Source organism: Elgaria multicarinata, chromosome 3 (genome assembly GCF_023053635.1).
Source record: "Elgaria multicarinata webbii isolate HBS135686 ecotype San Diego chromosome 3, rElgMul1.1.pri, whole genome shotgun sequence".
Classification (NCBI taxonomy): domain Eukaryota; kingdom Metazoa; phylum Chordata; class Lepidosauria; order Squamata; family Anguidae; genus Elgaria; species Elgaria multicarinata.
Window position 1 is genome coordinate 62,977,338 of NC_086173.1, and position 21,122 is coordinate 62,998,459.

At 48.4% G+C, this 21,122-nt stretch overlaps 1 protein-coding gene across 1 annotated transcript; it reads right to left on the minus strand.

The window, feature by feature from the left end:
- Positions 1 to 682: 682 nt before the first annotated feature.
- LOC134394772 (transitional endoplasmic reticulum ATPase-like) lies at positions 683 to 20,840 on the minus strand. The gene is made up of 18 exons (XM_063120490.1): positions 20,719 to 20,840; positions 18,866 to 18,977; positions 16,472 to 16,644; positions 14,264 to 14,406; positions 12,300 to 12,430; positions 11,448 to 11,579; positions 11,006 to 11,108; positions 10,389 to 10,522; positions 9,029 to 9,164; positions 8,132 to 8,244; positions 6,929 to 7,093; positions 5,665 to 5,787; positions 4,829 to 5,041; positions 3,815 to 3,993; positions 3,121 to 3,250; positions 2,732 to 2,890; positions 2,374 to 2,525; positions 683 to 1,523 (listed from the first exon to the last, which is right to left on the minus strand). The coding sequence occupies exons 1-18, from the start codon at positions 20,736 to 20,738 to the stop codon at positions 1,397 to 1,399; spliced, it is 2,445 nt and encodes an 814-aa protein (XP_062976560.1). The 5' UTR covers positions 20,739 to 20,840; the 3' UTR covers positions 683 to 1,396.
- Positions 20,841 to 21,122: the final 282 nt, after the last annotated feature.

A 21,122-nucleotide genomic window follows, 5' to 3' on the forward strand; every position in this document is an offset into this window, starting at 1 on the left:
AGAGGTGGGGCTGGCCAACTGAGTGTAAACAGGGTACCTTTGGGTGGGATGCTACCCCGTACGCTGGGATGTTGATTGGCTCCTGAGGGCCTTCCTGTGTGCTCTTACACGGGGCAGCAGGGGTAAGGAAAAACCTGTCTGCAGGGTCTGTGAAGTAGCATACCAGCACCCTGGCCTGTGAGAGAGCTCTTAAAAAGCGCTGGACGCTCTACAATAAAGCATTTCTATGGTACATTCTGGCCTGTTGCACTTTATTGTCTTTGAGTCACTGACTCAGTCCCAACATTCCTGCTGTCGGCTGCCTCTGCCGTCCCTACTTATCTGGTTGGCAGAGCTCCCCGGTTATCCTTCATTGTGTTTAGTCTTCATTCTGTGACTGTTGTGCTCCACCTAGCCTATTAATGGGTGGTGCAGAGCATGTGTGTAATTCAACCTATAGAAACCTGGTTGAAGTCTGGCAAAGGGGGCCAACAACAGAAGAGAAACTTCCTTATGATCCCAGAACAGAGGAGAATTGGTGGGAGAGGTAGGAAGAGGGTCCGTCCCTGCCACTTCAGATCTTATGGCCTCCCAAGCCACCCAGTCCCCTCTCAAAGCACACACAGGCACCACACAGATCATGCTTTTACTGCTTTGTACTTCTTCTTTTTTTGTCTTGTTTACAGAATTCCTCCCAATATGATTGCCATGCAATTTCAGTTTATTGGTTACCCAGAAGTCTGTGTCACCTGATAATACAAACCGGAGATCTTTGACCTCGTGAATAAAGCAGGCTTCAAAAGCTGACTTTGTTATGGGATAGACAGGGCTGCTGGGAGACAGCTGGGCCCAACCAGGAAGGGGAGATGGGAGCATTCAGATCCTCCAGTTACCTGGATTATAAACTGGAAGCCATCGGAATACAAACACTGCAAGGAACAGGCACCAGCTTGGAACGGTTTGAGATGAGACACGGGGTGGGGGGTGAGGGAGGGGGCAATATATGGGCAGCTTTCCAGCCTGCTCCTGAGCTTTGATAGGCTGCTGGCTGGCGGTTGTTGCAAGCAGAATGCTGGAGTAGATGCCTTTGGTCTGATCCAGAGGGGCACGGCTTAAAAATTCTTCTGAGAGCTGCTTAGGCTTTGGCTCCACCTGCTGACTGCCATAGGTACTGCTTTAACATCTGACAGCTATGCAGGCCGTGAGATTTCCGTCGGGGGCCAAACCAGACAAAACAATTGGAGGAGGCACCTGGCTTCACCTGTCACAATTAGGCATGAGGTGTGTTGTCTTGAGTAGCTCAGATTCTGCATACAGGGGTGAGGGGCCTCAAGCACCAATCCTTACATTAAAGAGCACAATAACTATGAGCATACAGGGCCAACAACCTCAGCAAATGTGGCCGTTTCCCAGGCAATCAGTTGTAGAGATCATCATCGCCTTCCTCCTGGAAGAGGCTTCCTTGGCCACTGCTGCTTCCGTTGCCACTGCCGCTGCCGCCTCCTCCTCCTCCTCCACTGCCGCTCTGCTTTCCAGATGGAAACCTGTGGACAAAGAGCGCCATGTTGGTTTAGGACAGGGGAAAGTTGGGTTCTGCATTTTGTATAACGAATGTGGGCCCTGATCCAGTTGTTAGTCATGCACAAACAAGGTACTAACATCCAGCTAGTTCTGCTGGAATGTGGGTGTGAATGGGCATCAGAAGACCTCCTATTTAAAGGAGTGCAATACAGATCAATTTAATCTTCATTACAATACACTTCCAGTTTACATCCCTCCAGTCTGAAACATTCCCTTCATGTTCAGGCTGTGAGAGCCACTGCTTATGTAGTCCCCATGGCCACACAACAGGGAAGTGTTAGCAGGCTAGGGGAGAACCCCAAGCTTTGTACAAGCACAGGGTGGGTGGGGGGGAAACCTCAGAAAAACCCTATGGGAGGGGAAACGCCAATGAGGACTGAGCATACTCAGTGGCCACAAAATACTGACTGTTGGAGGAAAAAAATGAAAATTGGGGAGTAGAGAGGAGAAGCTGGAATCCTGAACAGCAATAATCCACACTGTAACATTCAGTATTTTGTAAATGGAATTCCATCTGATGAGCTACCTTGAGTGCCCTGCTGGGGCATACAATTAATATTTCTAATCTGCTGGACAATGCATCCCACACAAATTCAGATGATAGTCAAGCTGAGGTACCTTTATCTCAGCCTTCCATACTCTGCCCTCTACATGTTTTGACTTCAACTTCCATCAGCCCCAGCCAGCATAACCAATGATCAGGAAAGCTGGGAGTTGTGGTCCAAAAGATCAGGTTGGGGAAGGCTGTTCTATCCCATTTGAAAAGAAAGCTAAGGTTGTGAAACTCTGGGGTGGAGGAAGCAAAAAGTTTACCTGAAATTGCCAAAGCCACGGCTTTGCTGTAAAGTCTGGGCAAACATCTCATATTTGCGGATGTCATTATCGCTGACTGAACGGCGTGCAAAGCGCATTGCTTCCTCAAAGTGATCCCGTCGGATCTCCGGCACTGGGTCATAATCATCATCCTGTTCCAGAGGGGAGAAAAAACACCACTCTGTCCGCCTGTGTCTTTATTGGCTACATAGCTCAATGAGATCAATTCAGTGTAGGACAACGTGGCCCTAAGATAGATGGTGGCTGTCAGGTACTGAGAGCCAAGAGCAGGGCGTAAGACTATGGGGAGGAATTTGGCCAGGCCCTGTTGAGAGGAGGGCAAGTCCTGTTCCCATACCATGGCTGCATATTTCTGGCGCTGGCGTTCCCGTTCTGCTTTGATCTCCATCTCAATGGCCTCGCGGATGGCAAGCTTGCAGGCCCGCTGGCAGATTTCAGTGAGGTCAGCTCCCGAAAAGCCGTGTGTGATCTTAGCTAGGTAGTTCAAGTCCACGTCCTGTTGGAAAAAGATCCACGGACAACAGGAAGTGCCTTGCAAGCATAAAGAAACATTCCCACTTCAAAGAGAAAGAGATTTTCCTTTCTTGCAGAGCATCCTCCTCTGCAGGTAGGCAGCGGGTGTGGGTGGGGTGGGGTGGGTTTGGAGTCCAATTCCCACATTGAGCGTCTGCTTCCCACCTTGTTTCAACTTCCCACCCCTACTTTCAGCCCTGCCCCTCAGCTGACCTTGGCGACAGGCGACTTTCTCAAGTTAGCTTGGAGGATAGCTACACGGGACTTATCATCAGGCAAGGGGATGTAGATGAGCTGGTCCAGGCGCCCCGGACGTAGGATGGCTGGGTCGATGATGTCTGGTCTGGAGGCAAAAGAGGCAGAAGCAAGTTAAGGCTCACCCTGGGAACAGCACTCTGCAGCTCAGCTCAGCAACAGCACAGAGGGGTGGCTCCATTCTTTGGCATCTCGCCTTAATGGCGTGTCTTCAAAGCAGCCTCTGGTGCTCTGAGATAAGGCTTTTATTGAGCCATTGCCCTGCCTCATTCACAGAACTTTACTGGGGGTTGGGGACAAATAATGATGTCTTCCATTTGCAACCCATCTTTTCCCACCACTTCTTCCATCCTTTTTCTTAACAACAACAAAATGTTAAGAAGGAAAAGATGGAACAGGCGTACGACACCCTTTGTTTGGTAGTGCTGGGAGCCCTGCGACTTGGAAGCAGCTCTACCTCCAATCCCACCCCAATACCTAGCAGGGTACAAGGGAACAAAATCTGGGGCTTGAGCGGCTAAGCTGGCACGGTGGCAAATGGGCTGTTGTTACCCACACATCACCAGAGCAGTTTTGTTTGAGAAGAGCCCCAGAATCCCACCTTCCCTCTCACCCTTCCCTCCCTCCCTCCCATATGAAAGGGAAGACTCACCTGTTGGTGGCACCTATGATGAAAACAGTCTTCTTGTTGGTCATGCCGTCCATTTCTGTGAGGATCTGGTTGATGACACGGTCAGCTGCGCCTCCACCATCCCCTGCACCACCACCCCGGGACTTGGCAATGGAGTCCAGCTCATCAAAAAACAGGATGCAGGGAGCAGCTTGCCGGGCCTGGGGAAGAAAAAGGACCAAGGTGAGCTAGAAAATGCGAGAAGGAAAAAGGGGGGCGGTGATGGCTGACGGCTAGTGCTCAAAAGCTCTGCGTCCTTTGCAGTGCATCATCCCAGCAGTGGGCCGTCCCTCATTAGAGAAGCATCCTTCCAAAGAAGTGAAGTGCGGGCTGGGTAGCTCCCACTCTGACCTACTGGCAATGAAGAGCTAGAGGCTCCTAACCCAATAACTCTCAAAGGATATGTTAGGACCAAGCCAAGGAAAGATGGGTCCTTAGCAGGCAGCTCATCAGGCTGTGAACAAAACAAGGGCTGTAGCAGGGGGGTTGATCCTCAGGCCCACTGGCTGAATCTGGTTGGCCTGTGGTCCCAATCTGGTTCTCCAGGTGGCCACACACCCTTCTCCCTGACTGCCAATCATTTGGGGGGAGCAGGATGCTTTTGCACAATTTCCCTCCATTCTGAATGGTTGAAATGCCTCTCCTAAGGCTTTGTTATTGGCAGGAAGAGCTTTAAACTACAACAGAGTGCTATTTTGGCCCTGCCCCTTTTGCCCTTGGCTCCACCCACCACTGGGATGCAGCCTCAGAGAGCTTCTCCAAAATAAAAGTCACCCCTTGGGCTCAAAGAGGGCTATCAGGAAGTGTGCTGTTTGTTCCAGTGGGAGACCAATAGGCAAATAGGTCCACCAGTGAACTCGCTTCACAGAAAGCTCAAAGAATCTGCAGGCTTATTACAGCCCCCTTCTCCTTTTAGCTTCTTGGCACGGCCTACTAGCAAGTAACGGGACCCCTGAATTTCTGCCCTCTTCATCTGCCCAGCCCCCCATTTTGCACCTTGTCAAAAACATCACGGACGTTGGCCTCGCTCTCTCCGAACCACATGGTGAGTAGCTCAGGGCCTTTGATGGAGACAAAGTTGGCCTGGCATTCGTTGGCAATGGCCTTGGCCAGTAGGGTCTTGCCACAGCCAGGCGGTCCGTAGAACAGCACACCTCGGGATGGCGTCATCCCAAACTTCAGGAACTTGTCAGGATACTCCACTGGGAACTGAGGAGGGCGAGAGAGCAAAGGGTTACGGAGTTGGTACTGCCCTCTTCTTAGCCATTCCAGTAGGGAATTTCCCCTACTTTGCCTCCATTACCTGTGGGTTATGTGCACCACCCACCACCATTCTGGGCCGAAACGGAGCGAGAAAACACCACATTCCCGTTAAACAAGAGTCGGTGTTATCCTGTGTCAACACTCCGTCCCTCATACAATCACACCTCTGTCCATTGAGCAATCAGAGCAGTGTGCTGATTCTGTTAGGGTCGGGGTGAGGACACTCCAATGTTTGACTACAGCTACCACCATCCCTGAACATTGGCCATGCCGGCCACGACTGGTGGGTGTTGGAGTCCAATAACATTGGGAGGGTCAGAAGTTCCCCACTTGTAAATGCAATCTACATTTACAGGGTACCTGTAAATGTAGATGATGTAACTAAAATCAGGCTACTCCAACCTGCTGCCCTCCAGATATTTTGGACTACAATTCTCATAATCCCTGACCACTGGTTGTGCTGGCTGGATCTTATGGGAGTTGTAAACCAAAACATCTGGAGGGCACCAGGTTGCCTCTCCGTGTACTAGAAGCTGGGCAAGTTAGGACCACACCACGCTCCTACTGACCTGCACAAGCTCCTGTAGCTCACGTTTGACTTCCTGCAGGCCTCCAATGTCATCCCAGCTGACCTGCGGCACCTCCACTACAGTCTCACGCAGGGCTGAGGGGTTGCTCTGGCCAAGGGCCCACTGCAAAGCAGAAGACAGCAGGACAGCGTTGTGACTGACACAGCAGCGGGCTGAAATTCGTGCCTCCCTGACAGAGGCCACACCTTGCTTGTCTCCATTTCCCAGCCAACTGTCCACAAGGAAACTGGAACACCAGCATAGGAATGGTGCAATAGGTGTTGGGAATGGATTTACAACAAGGGACAGAATGGGCCAGCAGTTTCAGCTCATGTGGAAAACATGCAAGACCCTGACCTAGTTCAGACAACACAGCACGGCTCGGGTTGCATATTGGGATTGTTGTGTCATGGAAACCCAGCAAGTGTGGTTGAAGCGAAGGCTAAACAACCTTCACATAACCCATGATCTGTTACAAAATGGCGGCTGCCCCTGCCCCGCAGCCTCACTGTAGGTTAAATAGCCCATGGTGGGCTGTCGTGTCATGCAAAGCAGCCCACTGAAATCTTGGACTGGGATGGATTTTCTAACAATGTTGCAGGGAATTTGACAGAAATACAAGCATTAAATAATACTGATAATCAAAGCTGAAACAGTGATAGAGTGAACTTCTATTTTGGGGAGCACATTATGTTGACTCCAGGAACAGTTATAACATCACGTATGAGTATTAGGCCTAACCTAGAGCATACAGCTACATGGGCTAAACAAAACAATTCACATGCCTGTTAATGGCTGTGAGAGTGAGGGAGAAATCAAGAACTGAAATAACAGTAGTAATGAATGTCTACTACAAGATAATGGGAAACATTAGATATTTCAAATTAAATCGAACCCAGAATATCAGTGCTTACAGCATAAACAATTTGGAGCTATTCAGGACACGAAAAGAAACACATTTTCACAGGAATCAAAACGTATGACTTTTGTGTACTGCATCACTTGAACAACTGCTGAGTTTCATTTACTTGTAAGCAGTATTTAAAGTTTGACTACAGAAGCAACTGAAGTTCTAGAATATAAAAATGTAATTTTACACTATCAATAAAGCTGGAGGCAGGACTGGGGGAAGTAAGGTTGCAACTCTGTTCTTAATTTTTATAGATGGCTAGCCTTTTGAGAACTCCATCCAATTAAGTCCTAAAACCGTGTAAGTTACTATGGGCAAACAATTTTGGGCGGCTCACTCTTGGAACTGTCCTACCTGGAAGTCGTCCATGGTGACAGCCATGGAGTTGAGGATGTCGGCATCAATTGTGTCGTCCTCCAGGTCGATGACACTCATTTTCTTGCGGATTGCCTGGAGGGCCGCCTCAGAACACAACGCTGCCAGATCAGCACCCACATGACCGTGTGTCTCATTGGCCACCTGCAAACACAGGCTGGATGCATTGGTGGGAACTTTCATCATACAAGTACTTTGGGGACAGGCGCCAGGTCCCTGAGACAAGTCCAAGTGTGTGTTGCCTGGGACAGCTGGCCATCGCTCCAGCTGTGTTGACTGAGTCCTGGCAAAGACCCATTTTGCCTAGGTCTCTGGTCCTAGGCAAAGTGGGTCTTTGCCAGGACTCAGTCAACACAGCTGGAGCGATGGCCAGCTGTCCCAGGCAACACACATTTTAGTTAAGCTCAGAAAAAGGTAATGCACCCCATACTCTGGGGCTAGATCCAGATTTAAGCTGGCAGAAGTGGACTTTTCTACCTTGTCCTTCCCACAGCAGCCCATCCAATCCCCTGAAAGTGCAACAGAGAGAGTCAGGAGACAACTGCTGAATGGGGTGAGCGGTGGTGTTGGGGGAGGTGGGGATCTCCCAAAATTGAGCAGAAGAAGGTCCCTTCCTCTTGCGGAAGACAGATCCCAGGTCCAACAGTCTATACTTAAAGACATCCTCCAATACACACAGAGTACCTTCTGAAACTGTTGATCTACTCCTCCATCCCCAATCTCATGAGCAAGGATCTGCAGAAGCCCAATCAGACAATCCTCAATGCACACTGGGGACTCTCTAGATTGCCTGAACAACCCAGAGTCCATAGAACCTAAGCACCACAGAATTGGAGCTCTGCTTTCTTTCTTGTGCATCACAGCATTGCAAGTAAGAGAATGGCTATCCACTCCACCACCCAGATACGTTCACATAGTGGGGTCTACCAGGTGATTCTGAAAGTCTTGATCAATGAGGGAAGTGACCCTCTCGAAAGGCATTGCTCAAGATGATCTGAAAGTTCCAGCTGTTGTATTTGATCTGGAATGGCTCCTTAAGACACACAAGTCATGTTGCAGGAAATCAAGAGAGAGAATGCATGGGTGAACAAGCCCTTACTAATCTCTATATAATCTATACATCTTTAATTATCCCATAGATCCACCCTCCCTCCCTGCAGACATCCATTCCCTGATCCTCACCCTCTCCAGGTCCACATCATCAGCCAGTTTCATGTTCTTGGTGTGTATCTGCAAGATTTCCAGCCTTCCCACTGAATCTGGGATCCCAATGTCAATTTCCCGGTCAAAGCGCCCTGCAGAGTAGAAAAGCACTGAGCCCAGGCCCAAGAACCAGATTGCCCAGCACTGCATGTGTGATTTTGTCCATGCAACTATCACATCTTATGAACAAGGAACCAATTGATTTAATGGATCAGGGTCTAGCAAGTTAGGATGTGTGCCTTGGTGTTGCCTGGGTAGGTTGGTGTGTGGGGAGGCTATAGCCTAATGGGTCTAGTAGAAGCCTGTAATTCATAACAGCACCTTTAGGCTGAAAGGCAGGATGTTAAGTATAATTTTTTGAAAAAAACTTCAGCTTGTATCCTAGGAGCAACTGGTAACATTGGGAGTCTGGTTTCTTTCTGAATGGATTTAAAGCCCACTTGCAAGGGAGGAGAATGTCTAGGGCAGACGGATGAGAATATAGGATGGCCACTTATATATTGTCCCCAAAGAGGAAATGCATCACCAAAAAAGGGGACAAGAAGGGACACAGGTTTACATAAAATGGGCATGTGCTAATTTAAACCTATTGATGCAAATTTAGAAAGAATTAGTATAATTTTAAAAGAAATACAATGTGTCTTGCTATAATGCTGAAGACTGCAGCAATACCCTGTGCAGTTCAGCCTGTGGTCCCCAAGTGCTCACTGCTGATGGGCCACTTCAAGGTCCCTGCTGCTCTCCCCCCTCCTATGGTTCTTTCTCTGGATAGGCCTTCAGATAGAGGACTGTTCTCTGGCAGTCCTTCAAACAGAGGACTCTCCTCTGTAAAGTGTGGCCCAGACCACTCTGGTAGGATATGGAACAGTCTCTTACCGAACCGGCGCAGAGCAGGATCGATACTATTGGGTCGATTGGTAGCAGCCATGACTACAACATGAGAGCGCTGCTTCAGGCCGTCCATGAGTGTGAGCAGCTGAGAGACGATGCGGCGTTCCACTTCTCCGTGTGTCTGAAATGGGTGCGCAAAAGGGAGGTGAGGATTCATCTTGACAATCATGCTAGCAACAGACCTCTTGGAAAAGTCAACCATTTGCCCTGGGCCTAAGGTGTGAACACAGCACCCTCTAATGACGGATATTCATGAGAGAAGTATTGGGGATGGAACCATGAATGGAGACAAGGTGAGAGGAGCAATCAAGACAATGGGGACGTGTTGCTTGCAGCACTGTATCTCCTATATCTGGATCCACAAAAGGAAACAGGATAAGCTATTGCGGGGTTCTCATTGTAGTGGTTAGAGTGTCAGATTAGGACTGCAGAGACCGAGGTTCAGATCTCCACTCAGCCATGGTGGCTTTGGGGCAGTCACCATCTCTCAGCCTGACCTACTTTACAGGGTTGTTGTGAGTACAGAACAGAGGGAGTAAGAACCATGTACACTATCTCCAGTTCCTTGGTTGAAAGGAGGGATATATGTGTAGTAAAGAAATAATACCAGAGGGTTGGAAGATGGGGAAATGTACTTTCCTCCACTAACATTATCATGTCAGCAAAACATTAGGGTATCTGTTCAGTGCTTTTGTGTTGTGTCCCATTACTGCCAAGCTGAAGAGATGTATAATAGGAACTCGGCTTCTACAGCTTGGCTCCAGCTAAGGCTGAGAAAGCCATTGCTTTTGCTACTTATCCTGGTGCAAAACATCATGGACTCTAAACACACACATCACATTGGGTTTCTTCCATTTCACCATTTCCTCTTCCCTTTCATGCTAACCAGCTGTACAGAATGTGACAGGGCAATCAATAGTCCCACCTGCATTTCCAAGAAATGCAACCAGGAAAAGGCCAGCTTATCTCTGTCCAGACACACTGCACATGTTGTGTTGAGGGCAGAGTACAGGCTTAGTTTAAATCAACCTGGTGTTCTCCAAATGTTTTGGACTACAACTCCCATCAGCCCCTGCCAGCATGGCCAAGGGTCAGGAGTTATGGGAGTTGTGATCAGGTTGAGTAAGCCCGGTTTAAACTCATGTTCCAACCAATAATGAGATGTAGTTGCCTTTGAGATTTCCAGAGGCAGCCCTTTATAGGGGGATGCCTCTCCCCACCCACATATCTGAGGAGAGGACAGCCAACTGGATCCCAGTTTGGAGATGAAGCTGCCCTTGGGTGGAGTAGGATGAATGTTTCCCCCTGAGGTTTACTTTTCGCTTCCAGTGACGCCATCCCTTACCTTCTCCCTCTTCGGAGCAATGGCATCCAGCTCGTCAATAAAGATGATGGCTGGAGCGTTCTTCTCCGCTTCTTCAAAGGCTTTGCGCAAATTGCTCTCAGATTCCCCAGCCAGTTTGCTCATGATCTCTGGGCCTATGGAAGAATAGAAGACCATAAACACACGTGGCCAACCTGTTCTATACTTTGGAGTAGGTGAAGTGGACACTGAGAAGCAGTCTTCTCCAGCATGGTGCGCCCTCCAGAGGTTTTGGAATTTAACTCCCATCATCTCTGTCCATTGGCCATACTGTCTGGGGCTTACATGTAGTCCAAAACATATGGAGGGCGCCACGTTGGAGAAGGCTTCCCCAGATGACAGCTGGAAAAGGACACGCATGGTCCCAGAAAACAATATGCCAGTCCTGCTGGAAACTACTTTGGACGCAGCACAGGGTTTCTAATCTGAAATTCTGCTGTGTCACTTTGTAGGGCATCATGTACCTACAAATCATCGTCATCATCATTATCATATTTTTAGGTAGGACAGAGCGGATTGGGATGTTCAGATTGGATAAACCATTTCCAAAGATTCCCACCTGCTCACTCACCCCACTACCTCCATGCCATGTTTCTCACCGTTAATAAGGAAGAAAAAGGCTCCAGTTTCATTTGCAACTGCACGAGCCACAAGTGTTTTCCCAGTACCAGGGGGACCATAAAGAAGAATCCCTCGTGGAGGCTGAGGAAGAAGGAGAGAAAGCAGAGGAGTCATATAAGATGCATCAGTGCAAGATAAGTGGCTTACCTGACCCTGAGAGAACCCAATGGATGAGGAAAGACACTTGGGCCAATGAGTTGGGTGAGGATGCAAGGCAAGGGAGCCTCCAGTGAGGGAAAGGGCTCCTGCTATTTCAGAAGCAGTGAGTCAGACCAATCCTGCTTGGAGAGAAAGGTGGAGGGAATAAATGCAGGGAATGTCCATGCTGTCTGTGGTAATAGGTTTTAGACATCAACAATGATGATGCATGGATACTACGGAGCCCGTTATGTCCTGACCTTCCCACTTCCCCTGTTGTACCTTCACACCAATAGCTTTGAAGAGCGCTGGGTGTCTCAGTGGCAGCTCTACCATCTCCTTGATCTGAGCCAGCTGTTTACGGCAGCCCCCAATGTCATCATAGCCAACGTCATTGAGGCTCTCCTCTTCGTCCTGGTAGATCAGAAGGGTGGACAGAAAGCAGGGCCACGTTTCTATGATGACAGCACGATGCCCCCCCCCCACTGCCCTTTCCATCAAAGACTGTACCATAGTCCCCAACCTGATGATTATTCTAAGGAGACAAGAGGCCTCCTATCTTAAGCTCTTCCCTTTGCCCCTCTCTTTTCCACCAATGTTTGTTTTTTCCCCTGGGATCCACCTCCACCGTGGTAACTTTGTATGGCAGATCTCACTCCCCAAATGTATGGCTCTGCACCACCTGTGAGAGAAGAGAGACTGGCTCTGGTGCTGTAAAGGATGATAAATCTTTAATGGTATTTGTCAAAAGATAAGAGTTTTATTTTAAAAAAGCTCAAAAACCTTTGAGAAAAATCATGTTTAATATTCTTCAAAGTACGGGTGTTGTTTTGTATACTTATATGGTATTTATATTATATTTTGATTGTAGCTCCTAATGAAGGATCCTGGTATCCGAAACGTTGAGCTTTTTTAAAATAAAACTCTTATCTTTTGACAAATACCATTAAAGATTCATCATCCTTTACAGCGCCAGAGCCCGTCTCTCTTGTCACACCGCTTAGTGGTGCTTTTCCTCCTTTTTCCTTATCTGCACCATCTGTACTGGGGAATATTCCACTGGCACCCAGGGATAGATACCCCGCTGCCAGCTTTCCCAGCCCTGAAGTGGCTCGCTTTGGTCGCTACACACACCTCTCGTTTGATGGGCTCTCCCTCACAGTGGATAATGGTGTCAGGAGCGACGATGCAGTGGGGACTGGGATCCACCTCGACCACCTTAAACTCCACAGCTCTCATCCCACCACGCACAAGGAAAATGTCGCCTGAGAAAGAAAGAGGAAGCCTGTTCTTAGTGTGAACTGTGTCACATTCATTATCCTCATCAGTCACAAAATAAAGGCGGATATAAAAAGCAAAGACAGCCATGCTGGTCCATGAGAAAAAGAATCCAAGATCCATCAAAATTCCACTAAAAGTTCTCCAAAACTCTTCATCTACAAAATGCAGGGGATGGGGGAAGAAACCTGGGCTAGCTGTGGCCAGTTTAGACAGACTCTCAAAATGGAGATTTGCAGTCTGAATGAATTAGTCAGTGGTAGCTGTTGCAGGTATCAGATTACACCTACCAATGCATTTTGGGACCGAGAGGACTAGGAGATGGTGATACAGGGGTAAAACAGAAAGGTAATGAAGAGGGAACTGGGAATATAGATCCCAGTAGGGCTGCCAAGCACCCCCACCCAATCCATGCTGAGGATGAGAAAACGCTTCCTCTCCTATCACCCTCCTGGATACTGAAAAGCAGGGCCAGTGCTGGGTTTGGGAGGACTCTGGGTATGCAGGTCTTCCAGCGCTCTCCTCCTCCAAAGCTGACTAAGGGTGGAGAGGATGGATAAAAGAGGTGGGTAACAGAGGGAATGGGCAGCAGTACTGAAACAGCACAGCTCCAGCCACCTGGTGCTCCTTCAGCCCAGCACTGAAAACAGAAATGCCAAGTAAGGCAGCTTCAGTCACCATTTCATTATCCACAGTGCTTATGGGCCCTGCCTGCGATGCGGTGTATGTTGGGGTGAGCACCAAGATGCAGTGGCAGAAGCCTGGCCTGGCACTTTTCTTTACTATGCTAGGTCATTAAAAAGAAAGGGGGAATGGAGGCCAGGGCCAGGGCCAGCCATGGAGCCTGTGAGTCACTGTATTTGCCCCACCACGCTAGCTGTCGATGCCATGCCTGCTTAGACGACCCCCTTTCATTCCAACTACCTTCTCCTCAGAATTGCTTTCCTCCCACTTAAGCTTGTCTCTCATGACAACTCTAGTGGGATGATCTAGCCCAGAGGTGGGCAACTTGCAGCCCCCTAGACATTTTGGCCTACAAGCCCCCTTCAGCCCTAGCCACGGGGTTATGGGAATTGTAGGCCAAAACACCTGGAGGGCCGCAAGTTGCCCACCCCTGATCTAGTCAATCAACCTGGAGAAGAGAAGATTGAGGGGAGACATGATAGCACTCTTCAAATACTTAAAAGGTTGTCACACAGAGGAGGGCCAGGATCTCTTCTCGATCCTCCCAGAGTGCAGGACACGGAATAACGGGCTCAAGTTAAAGGAAGCCAGATTCCGGCTGGACATCAGGAAAAATTTCCTGACTGTTAGAGCAGTGCGACAGTGGAATCAGTTACCTAGGGAGGTTGTGGGCTCTCCCACACTATAGGCATTCAAGAGGCAGCTGGACAACCATCTGTCAGGGATGCTTTAGGGTGGATTCCTGCATTGAGCAGGGGGTTGGACTCGATGGCCTTGTAGGCCCCTTCCAACTCTGCTATTCTATGATTCTATGACTGGTGAAGCAGAGCATTCTGTCCCTGTTTTGCCGGCCCAACTGGCTTCCATATTGCCCATGGAGAAATGGCTTCAATTTCTCCACAGCCAATACAGAGGCCTATCAGGCTGGCGAAACAGGGACAGAGCACTCTGCTTGGTCAGCCCAATCAGCCAATACAGGGTTCTACATTTCCTGCCTGAGATGTGGGGGCATGACCAAGGGGGCGTAGCCTGGTGGGAGGGTTTGGTGGGCCAGAGAGAGAGAGAGAGAGAGAGAGAGAGAGAGTCCTAGCAGGAGGTTCCCCTTCACAGATCTATGTCATCTTGTCCCTCCTTACCTTTGTGGACAGGTCGATAGGCCTCCAGAAAGTACGGTTTGAGGTAAACTTCGAAGAGGTTCCCAGTCAAGCCTGCAATTGTGTCGTCGATGGGCAGGACGTGGATCCGCTTTCCATACTTCACGTCTGGGCAGGCCTGCACACTATACAGAGGAAGACTCCGCTGGCCCCAAGAATACAGCACAGCACAACACATACATCACTTTAGAGTCAGCCTGAATCCTGTGGCACTGCAACGTACTGAACAGCCCTGTATGTTACTTTGACACAGTGGCCCTTACAAAGTTCTAGTGGTTGTCACTGAATTTAACACCTCAGATTCTATGTTGCCCAACTTTAAATAAATATATATTTAGATGAGCTCACACATGCAAATTCCCAATAATTAAGGCTGTTATGAAGGGCATCGCTAGGCACTTAAAAGACCCACAGAACACAAATTTGCATTAAAATCTGCATCTGCTACTTTATATCTATATATGCAAATTTAGAAGTCATTACCAGGATTGATTTAAATTTCACAGGAGGCAAAGCCAGACAATCTCATCCAGATCATCTCAAATAAAATAAATGCTTCAATTAATTTGTATTATCCCAAACTAATGGAAAACTTCTTTTTCTAAGCAATTGCCATGCAGGGAAAATGGCGTGTGTGTGTGTGTGTGTGTGTGCTGTAATTAAGCCTTCCCTCCCCAACAGCCCCCCTTGAAAATTGCCCCCTGCATGTCAATTAAGCTGAGGAAAATGATGTCCATTGGCACCAATTGACACCTGTGGGCTCTATGGAATAGATCCAAGGCCCTGGGAAATACATTCGGGGCCCAGGACCCATGGACTCAGGCTTAGCAATGCCCAACACGTGCAAATCCCCGTATTTAGTCCTTAAAGTAATGATTCTTGCGGACGATGGCACGTGTTAACTTCCAGAAACCCCCCCATCCCAATTTCTTACACAAGGGGGCAGAAAGAAGATCTCCAGGGAGGTGTCTATATGATGATGCAATGGCACCGCAACCCCTAACCGCTCCTGTGGGGTTGTCCCCACGGCAAGGAGTGAGCGCAGGGTTTGCGAGGAGCTGCCCCCGTGTCACCGTTCCATGCTCTGCCATTTTGCCGCTAGAGCGCGGCTGCATGTGTCCCCGTCATCGTCCCCGCCCGCTTCCTGACCATAGAAACAGAGAATTTCCCCAATGGACAGTTTCAGGCAGGGGAACCTAAAGGGGGGGGCACTATTTTCTACCTCCCTCAGCTGACACCCCCCTCCCCCAATAGAAAAGGGGGGAATTATGAGGGCTGCTTGGAATAGGGTGAAGGAAGGATTTTCCCTCCGGGGTGTGGGTGGGTGTGCCCAGTTGCTTCTGTTCCTCAGCTGTTGCATGGCAGTTTTTCAGTCCTATGATCTCAACACGCAGCACTCGCTGGCTTTTGAAGGGCTCAACAAGACTTTGCTTGGTTACTCAGTGCTGCTGCACAAGTTTGGCCCCAATCGATGTTAAGTGGCTTTCTCTCGAGGCGGCTCGCTTGCCTCTTCCTCAGGCTAACGTCTCCCCTGTTACCTACTACCAACAAAAACGACTGTTCAATGGTGGGGGTGAGGCGTGAAGGTTTTTGCTCTGAGCCAGGCCAACAACTATAGCATTGTGTTCCCCGCCCCTCTTCCACCACCAGAGGTTTTAGTGAGGGAAGAGAGCAACAGCCTATAAAATGAATAAAGCAAGATGAAAAGTAAACAGTTCTGTGCAGATTTTGCAGTTAGTTGGCTCACTGACCCGCCCCCGCCCCCCTGTCCAGGCTGATGGAGATCAATCAGAGGTTACCATCAACCCAACCACGCCTCTGCTGCAACTTCAGAGCAAGGCAACAGATGCACTGACATCGCCTTGCTCCACAGAAAAAAAGTTGAGGTAAGTCACTGACTTTTTTAATTCGGAGATTCGGGGAAAAGCCCTGGGATGGCTCCGCAATGGCTGCTGCATCATATAAATGACACAATGCCACCGCGGAGCCACCTCGGGGCTTTCCCCAGGCATAGACAGCCCCCAGATGTTTTAGACTTCAACTACCAGCATTCCTGACCACTGGTCAAGCTGGCAGGGGCTTCTGGTCCAAAAGATCTGGAGATCTATCTTCTGCTCATCTCTGCTCTACACAGCACAGTGCGGTTGAAAGAGCTTTCCTGTCGCCATTCCCAACTTGGGTCAGCCCTACCTGACCACATCTCCAAGACGCACACGGAGGTTGTTGCGGATGACGCGGTTCATGCGAATCTTCTCATTCTGGCAGGAGTCATCTGTCAGGACGATGCACACAGTCTCCCGCCGTTTCTTTCCCTTCAGCAGCACTGTGTCCCCCCGGAATAAGTGCAGTTCCTCCATTTTGACCTTCAGAGAACCGAGAATGGAAATGAAGTAACAACTTGTCCCGTTAAGTGGACATGCAGTTACTCGAGTTTGCTTATGATGTTGTTTCTGAGTGTGTCCATGTGGCACATCTATAAGAGAAGGAACTTCTTTTTTTTTTTTTTTGCATATCCGTTATGTGTGTTAGTGCCTGTGTTCCTGGAGAAAATCAAATCTATAGGATACCTTTCTGAGTTCACGGCATGCGCTCAAATCATTTTGGCATAATTCTGCATACATGGGTTACGTATGTGTATTTCTCAGGTGTGTCCTTCATGTAAATGTTCAGTACATCAAATCCACAAAAGGTGTTTCCCCATTTTGCCATAGGAGCTATTTAAATTTCCTTCACAATGCATGATCATAGAATCATAGAATAGCAGAGTTGGAAGGGGCCTACAAGGCCATCGAGTCCAACCCCCTGCTCAATGCAGGAATCCACCCTAAAGCATCGCTGACAGATGCTTGTCCAGCTGCCTCTTGAATGCCTCTAGTGTGGGAGAGCCCACAACCTCCCTAGGTAACTGATTCCATTGTCGTACTGCTCTAACAGTCAGGAAGTTTTTCCTGATGTCCAGCTGGAATCTGGCTGATGTCCAGCTGGAATCTGGCTCAGATACACCTTCCACAAACCCATCTTTAAATATTTGATCTGTGTCTCAGGCCACACTTGATTCTAACTGCTGAATTGCTCCAAAAGGCTCCTTGAAACGCCAAAGTTTGACTCCTTAAATCTTCTTGTTGTCTCTGAACTGTTTCAATTTTGGCCAGGAAAGTGCTACCCAGTCTTCTAATCCAGTGAGCCAACTTCGTTGTGTTCTTGCCTTTACCTATTAGTAAAGGCAAAGGGGGAGTGAAGCAGACCCAGCCACCAGCTTGAGGACCACTCCTTCAGTGAGCAGCTCAGCCACGAACTGGCTTTGCTCGTCCCTCACTTTTCCTTCTTGGGAAAGCAAGGTGGGAATGAAACTAATCAAGCTAGCAACTCAAGGAATGCTCAAGTCAGCTGCTTGTTCAGGAGCTATTCACCTGAGCCCTCTCATTTCTCCAAGGGGAAGAAGCTTCAGGGAGGTGCCTTATAGGAGGTCTTTACAGACTGGATGCAGAGACCTGCCAGGCCAAATTCGGCCTACAGTCCAGAGATTCTCCATCATGTTTTAAGGGTTCTGACCTTTTGAAACTAAAAGTCTCCTTTGGAGAGAGAAAGCAGTATTAGGATTAGAGAGGAAACACTTCCTCCAATCCTAATTAATCCACCCAGATACTCTTAGACCTATAAAGGAGTCAGAACTCCCAAATGCTTAAAGTACCCTGGAATTTGAGATAAAAATGTATTTGGGGGATATGAACAATACAATACACAACCCTTGACCTTAGTTTCTCCCTATTAAACTTTCTCATACACTATAGGAAAGGGTAAGCATAAATATCCCCTCCCCATTGTGTTCTGTTCAGGTTTGGTTGGCATCATAGTTTTCAGTGAGATGGGGGCATTTTGTTTATTGGGTGCAGGATTTGGGAAAGTGGATTAAGTGCATTAACTATGGAACACAGAGCCTTTTCTGTTGTGGCATCTTAATTGTGGAATGCCCTCTTGAGAGGCTCACCTATGTTGTGGTCTTTGGGGCAACTTCTTATTCTCTCAGGCATTTTAATCCTTCCGTTTAATTGTTTTTAAATCTGTTGTCTTATTTTAAACTCGTCAGCTTGACAGTCTTTTAGCGTTCAAGAAAGCTATCAAGACTGATCTCTTCAGGCAGGCCTATCCAGTAGAATTTTAGGATACTTTTAACATGCTTTTAGGATGTTTTTAGGATGTTTTTAACAGTGTATGCTATGTTTTTAATCAGCATTTTGTGTATGCTTGTTGTTCCCTGCCTCGATCCGATCAGAGAGATGGGTAAGAAATTTTTATTTTTTTAAGTTTTATATTATGTTTTATTGTACATTGATGGTGCTATATAAATAATAATAATAATAATAATAATAATAATAATAATAATAGTAATATATTGTACGTTTTTTAATTGTCGTGAATTGCCCAGACAGCTTTGGCTATTGGGCAGTACAAAAATGTAATAAATAAATAAATGAATACTGTTAAGAATGAAGAAGTGGTACCTCACTTGATTGTGGAAAGTGGGGCACAGGATAGTGCTTGGTCTACTAGGGACAGAAAAGATAGAGCAGTGCATGTAGTTACCTGAGACAGGCTCACAATGCTGTTGTCCTCATTGGCTGCTTCATCCACAATGAGGCGGTTGGGACGATGTTTCTGACGTAGGATGGCTGTGGAATAATCCTCTTCCTTGGGGCTGCAGGAAAGATGACGATGGTGATGATGATTTCATACATTTATACACCATTTCCCATATTTTAAAAATATCTCTAGGCAGACAAAAGGTCTCTCAGATCTATGAACATGAGGGAACTTAATGTGTGTGGGCACGATGGGGGGTACTGAGCCCCCATCCTTCTTAAATGCTGTTCATGTTGTAGGTATTGCCGCGATTATCTAAAAGGTGCCTTTGACACTTGCACAACAGCACAGCCCTCATTATCACCATGGAGTAGTGGTTTGAATGCTGGGGAAATGGCCTAAGTAGATTGAAAGAAGGAAGCTGTCAAATCACCCTACAATAAGTGACATTTGCTGTACTGGATGTAGCTGTCTTTGTTGTACCAGATCCATACGTTGTGAAAATAACTCATAGCCTACATAGCAAGTATTATCAGGCAGACAGCTCCTAGCACTACCAATCAAAAGAAATTGTGCAGTTATTCTGTTATTCACTCCTGAATGGATTTCTTTCTTTCTTTTTTCCTTTTTGTGGAAAGAAAAAAGACAGTGGAAGCAGTGGGAAAACACAGGAGGGTTACAAATGGAAGGCAGTGACGTCTGAACTCTCTGTTAAAAATCTGTCAATCAGGCAGCTTGATTGCACAATAAAAGTTTCATTTGAAAGCACCCACAGTTCTAATTTCCTTTCCAGGAAATTCTAGAGAGGTTGCCATCTTAGGACACTTCCAGACAACACTTTTTATTGTGCAATTGCCCTGCCTTATCCACGGAATTTTATGGGGGGTCCAAATGACGTTGTCTTCTATCGGTAGCCCTTCTGTGTCTTTTCCACTGCTTCTCCTTTGTATCTACCAAAAAAAATCAAAACAAAAACAAAACCTATTAAGGAAGACAAGACGGAATAGTTGCAAGATGCCTTTCGAAGGTTAACACTAGGAGCCCTTGGTGTGATGAAGCAAAATAATGTCTTAAAGACTAATGTTTACCGTGGCATAAGTTTTTGTGGACAAAAATCCATTCCATGACGCATCTGACAAAATGGGCTCTCGTCCACAATGCTTATGCTGCAATAAATCTACTAGTTTATAAGGCGCCACTAGACCCTTTGTTATATTTTCTTTATATATCTGTTTCCGAGGGAGGGAGGAGGAAGACAAATAACCAGTAGGAGGTTCATGTTTCTTTCAAGTCTTGCCCCCAGGACAGATTCCAGAACCTATAAATATCCCGGTAACGCTCTCCACCCCCCTCCTCCATGCCCAGGCTGTGTGATCACTGTCGGAGATAAACATCAGCTGCCCCCTACTCGGGCTACCCAAAACAACCAGCTCTGGAAATACTCGAGGAGCAAAGGCCCGCCCGTCAGGCTTAGAAAACTCCGCGTTTACGCGGAGGGAAAAGGCATTAGCAACACCACAACAAAACCATTCCCACGTCTGGGGAATCCCCCATAGCCCGGCCGCTGCTAAGCAACCATGTCTGGACTTTGGGAAAGTCTCCTCCAAACTTTTTTCACAGGGCCCCGCGGCAGGCCCGAGCAAAGCTTCCCTGCTTGTTGCCGCCCCTCCGCAGGCCAGCTTTTTTTTTTTTTACTCCCTCCTCCTACGCCGCAGCTGCTCCCAGAGCTGGTGGGAGGGGGAGGGGGAGCAAATCCGGCCCTCCGGCTCCCACGCCCGAATCGCCCCCTCCCCACATAGCCCCTCGGAAGGAGGGAGAACACAGGAGTCGCGTTCACTCCGCGCAAGACCACTTACTCCCCTCCCGTGGCGGGCATGCTGGCTGTTCTGGCCGGGGCCCCTCCTTCCTGGGGCCGCCCCTGCCCGGTACCGTTCACGCCCTTGCAGCAGGGCCGCTGATTCCTGCGCCCCTTCCCCCTCGGTCACACAGGAGGACTCTGCCCGGGTGCCCCGCGCTGCCTGCCTGCCTCCCCCGTGCCTGCTCACGACACTTGGACCGTCGCCCAGCTCTGCCCCCCGCCCCGCTTCCAGCCTCCTCCAGGCCCGCCCTCTTAGCCCGCGCTCCTGCCAAGATTTTCCCGTACAGAAGGCTGGTGGCTTGGACACCACGCGGCCGGGGCGTATATGTCTGCTTGGGGCGAATTGGTTACACAGCCCCGTCGACTGCAAGCGTGCCCGTCAGATTAAGGCAGTAGTTGACA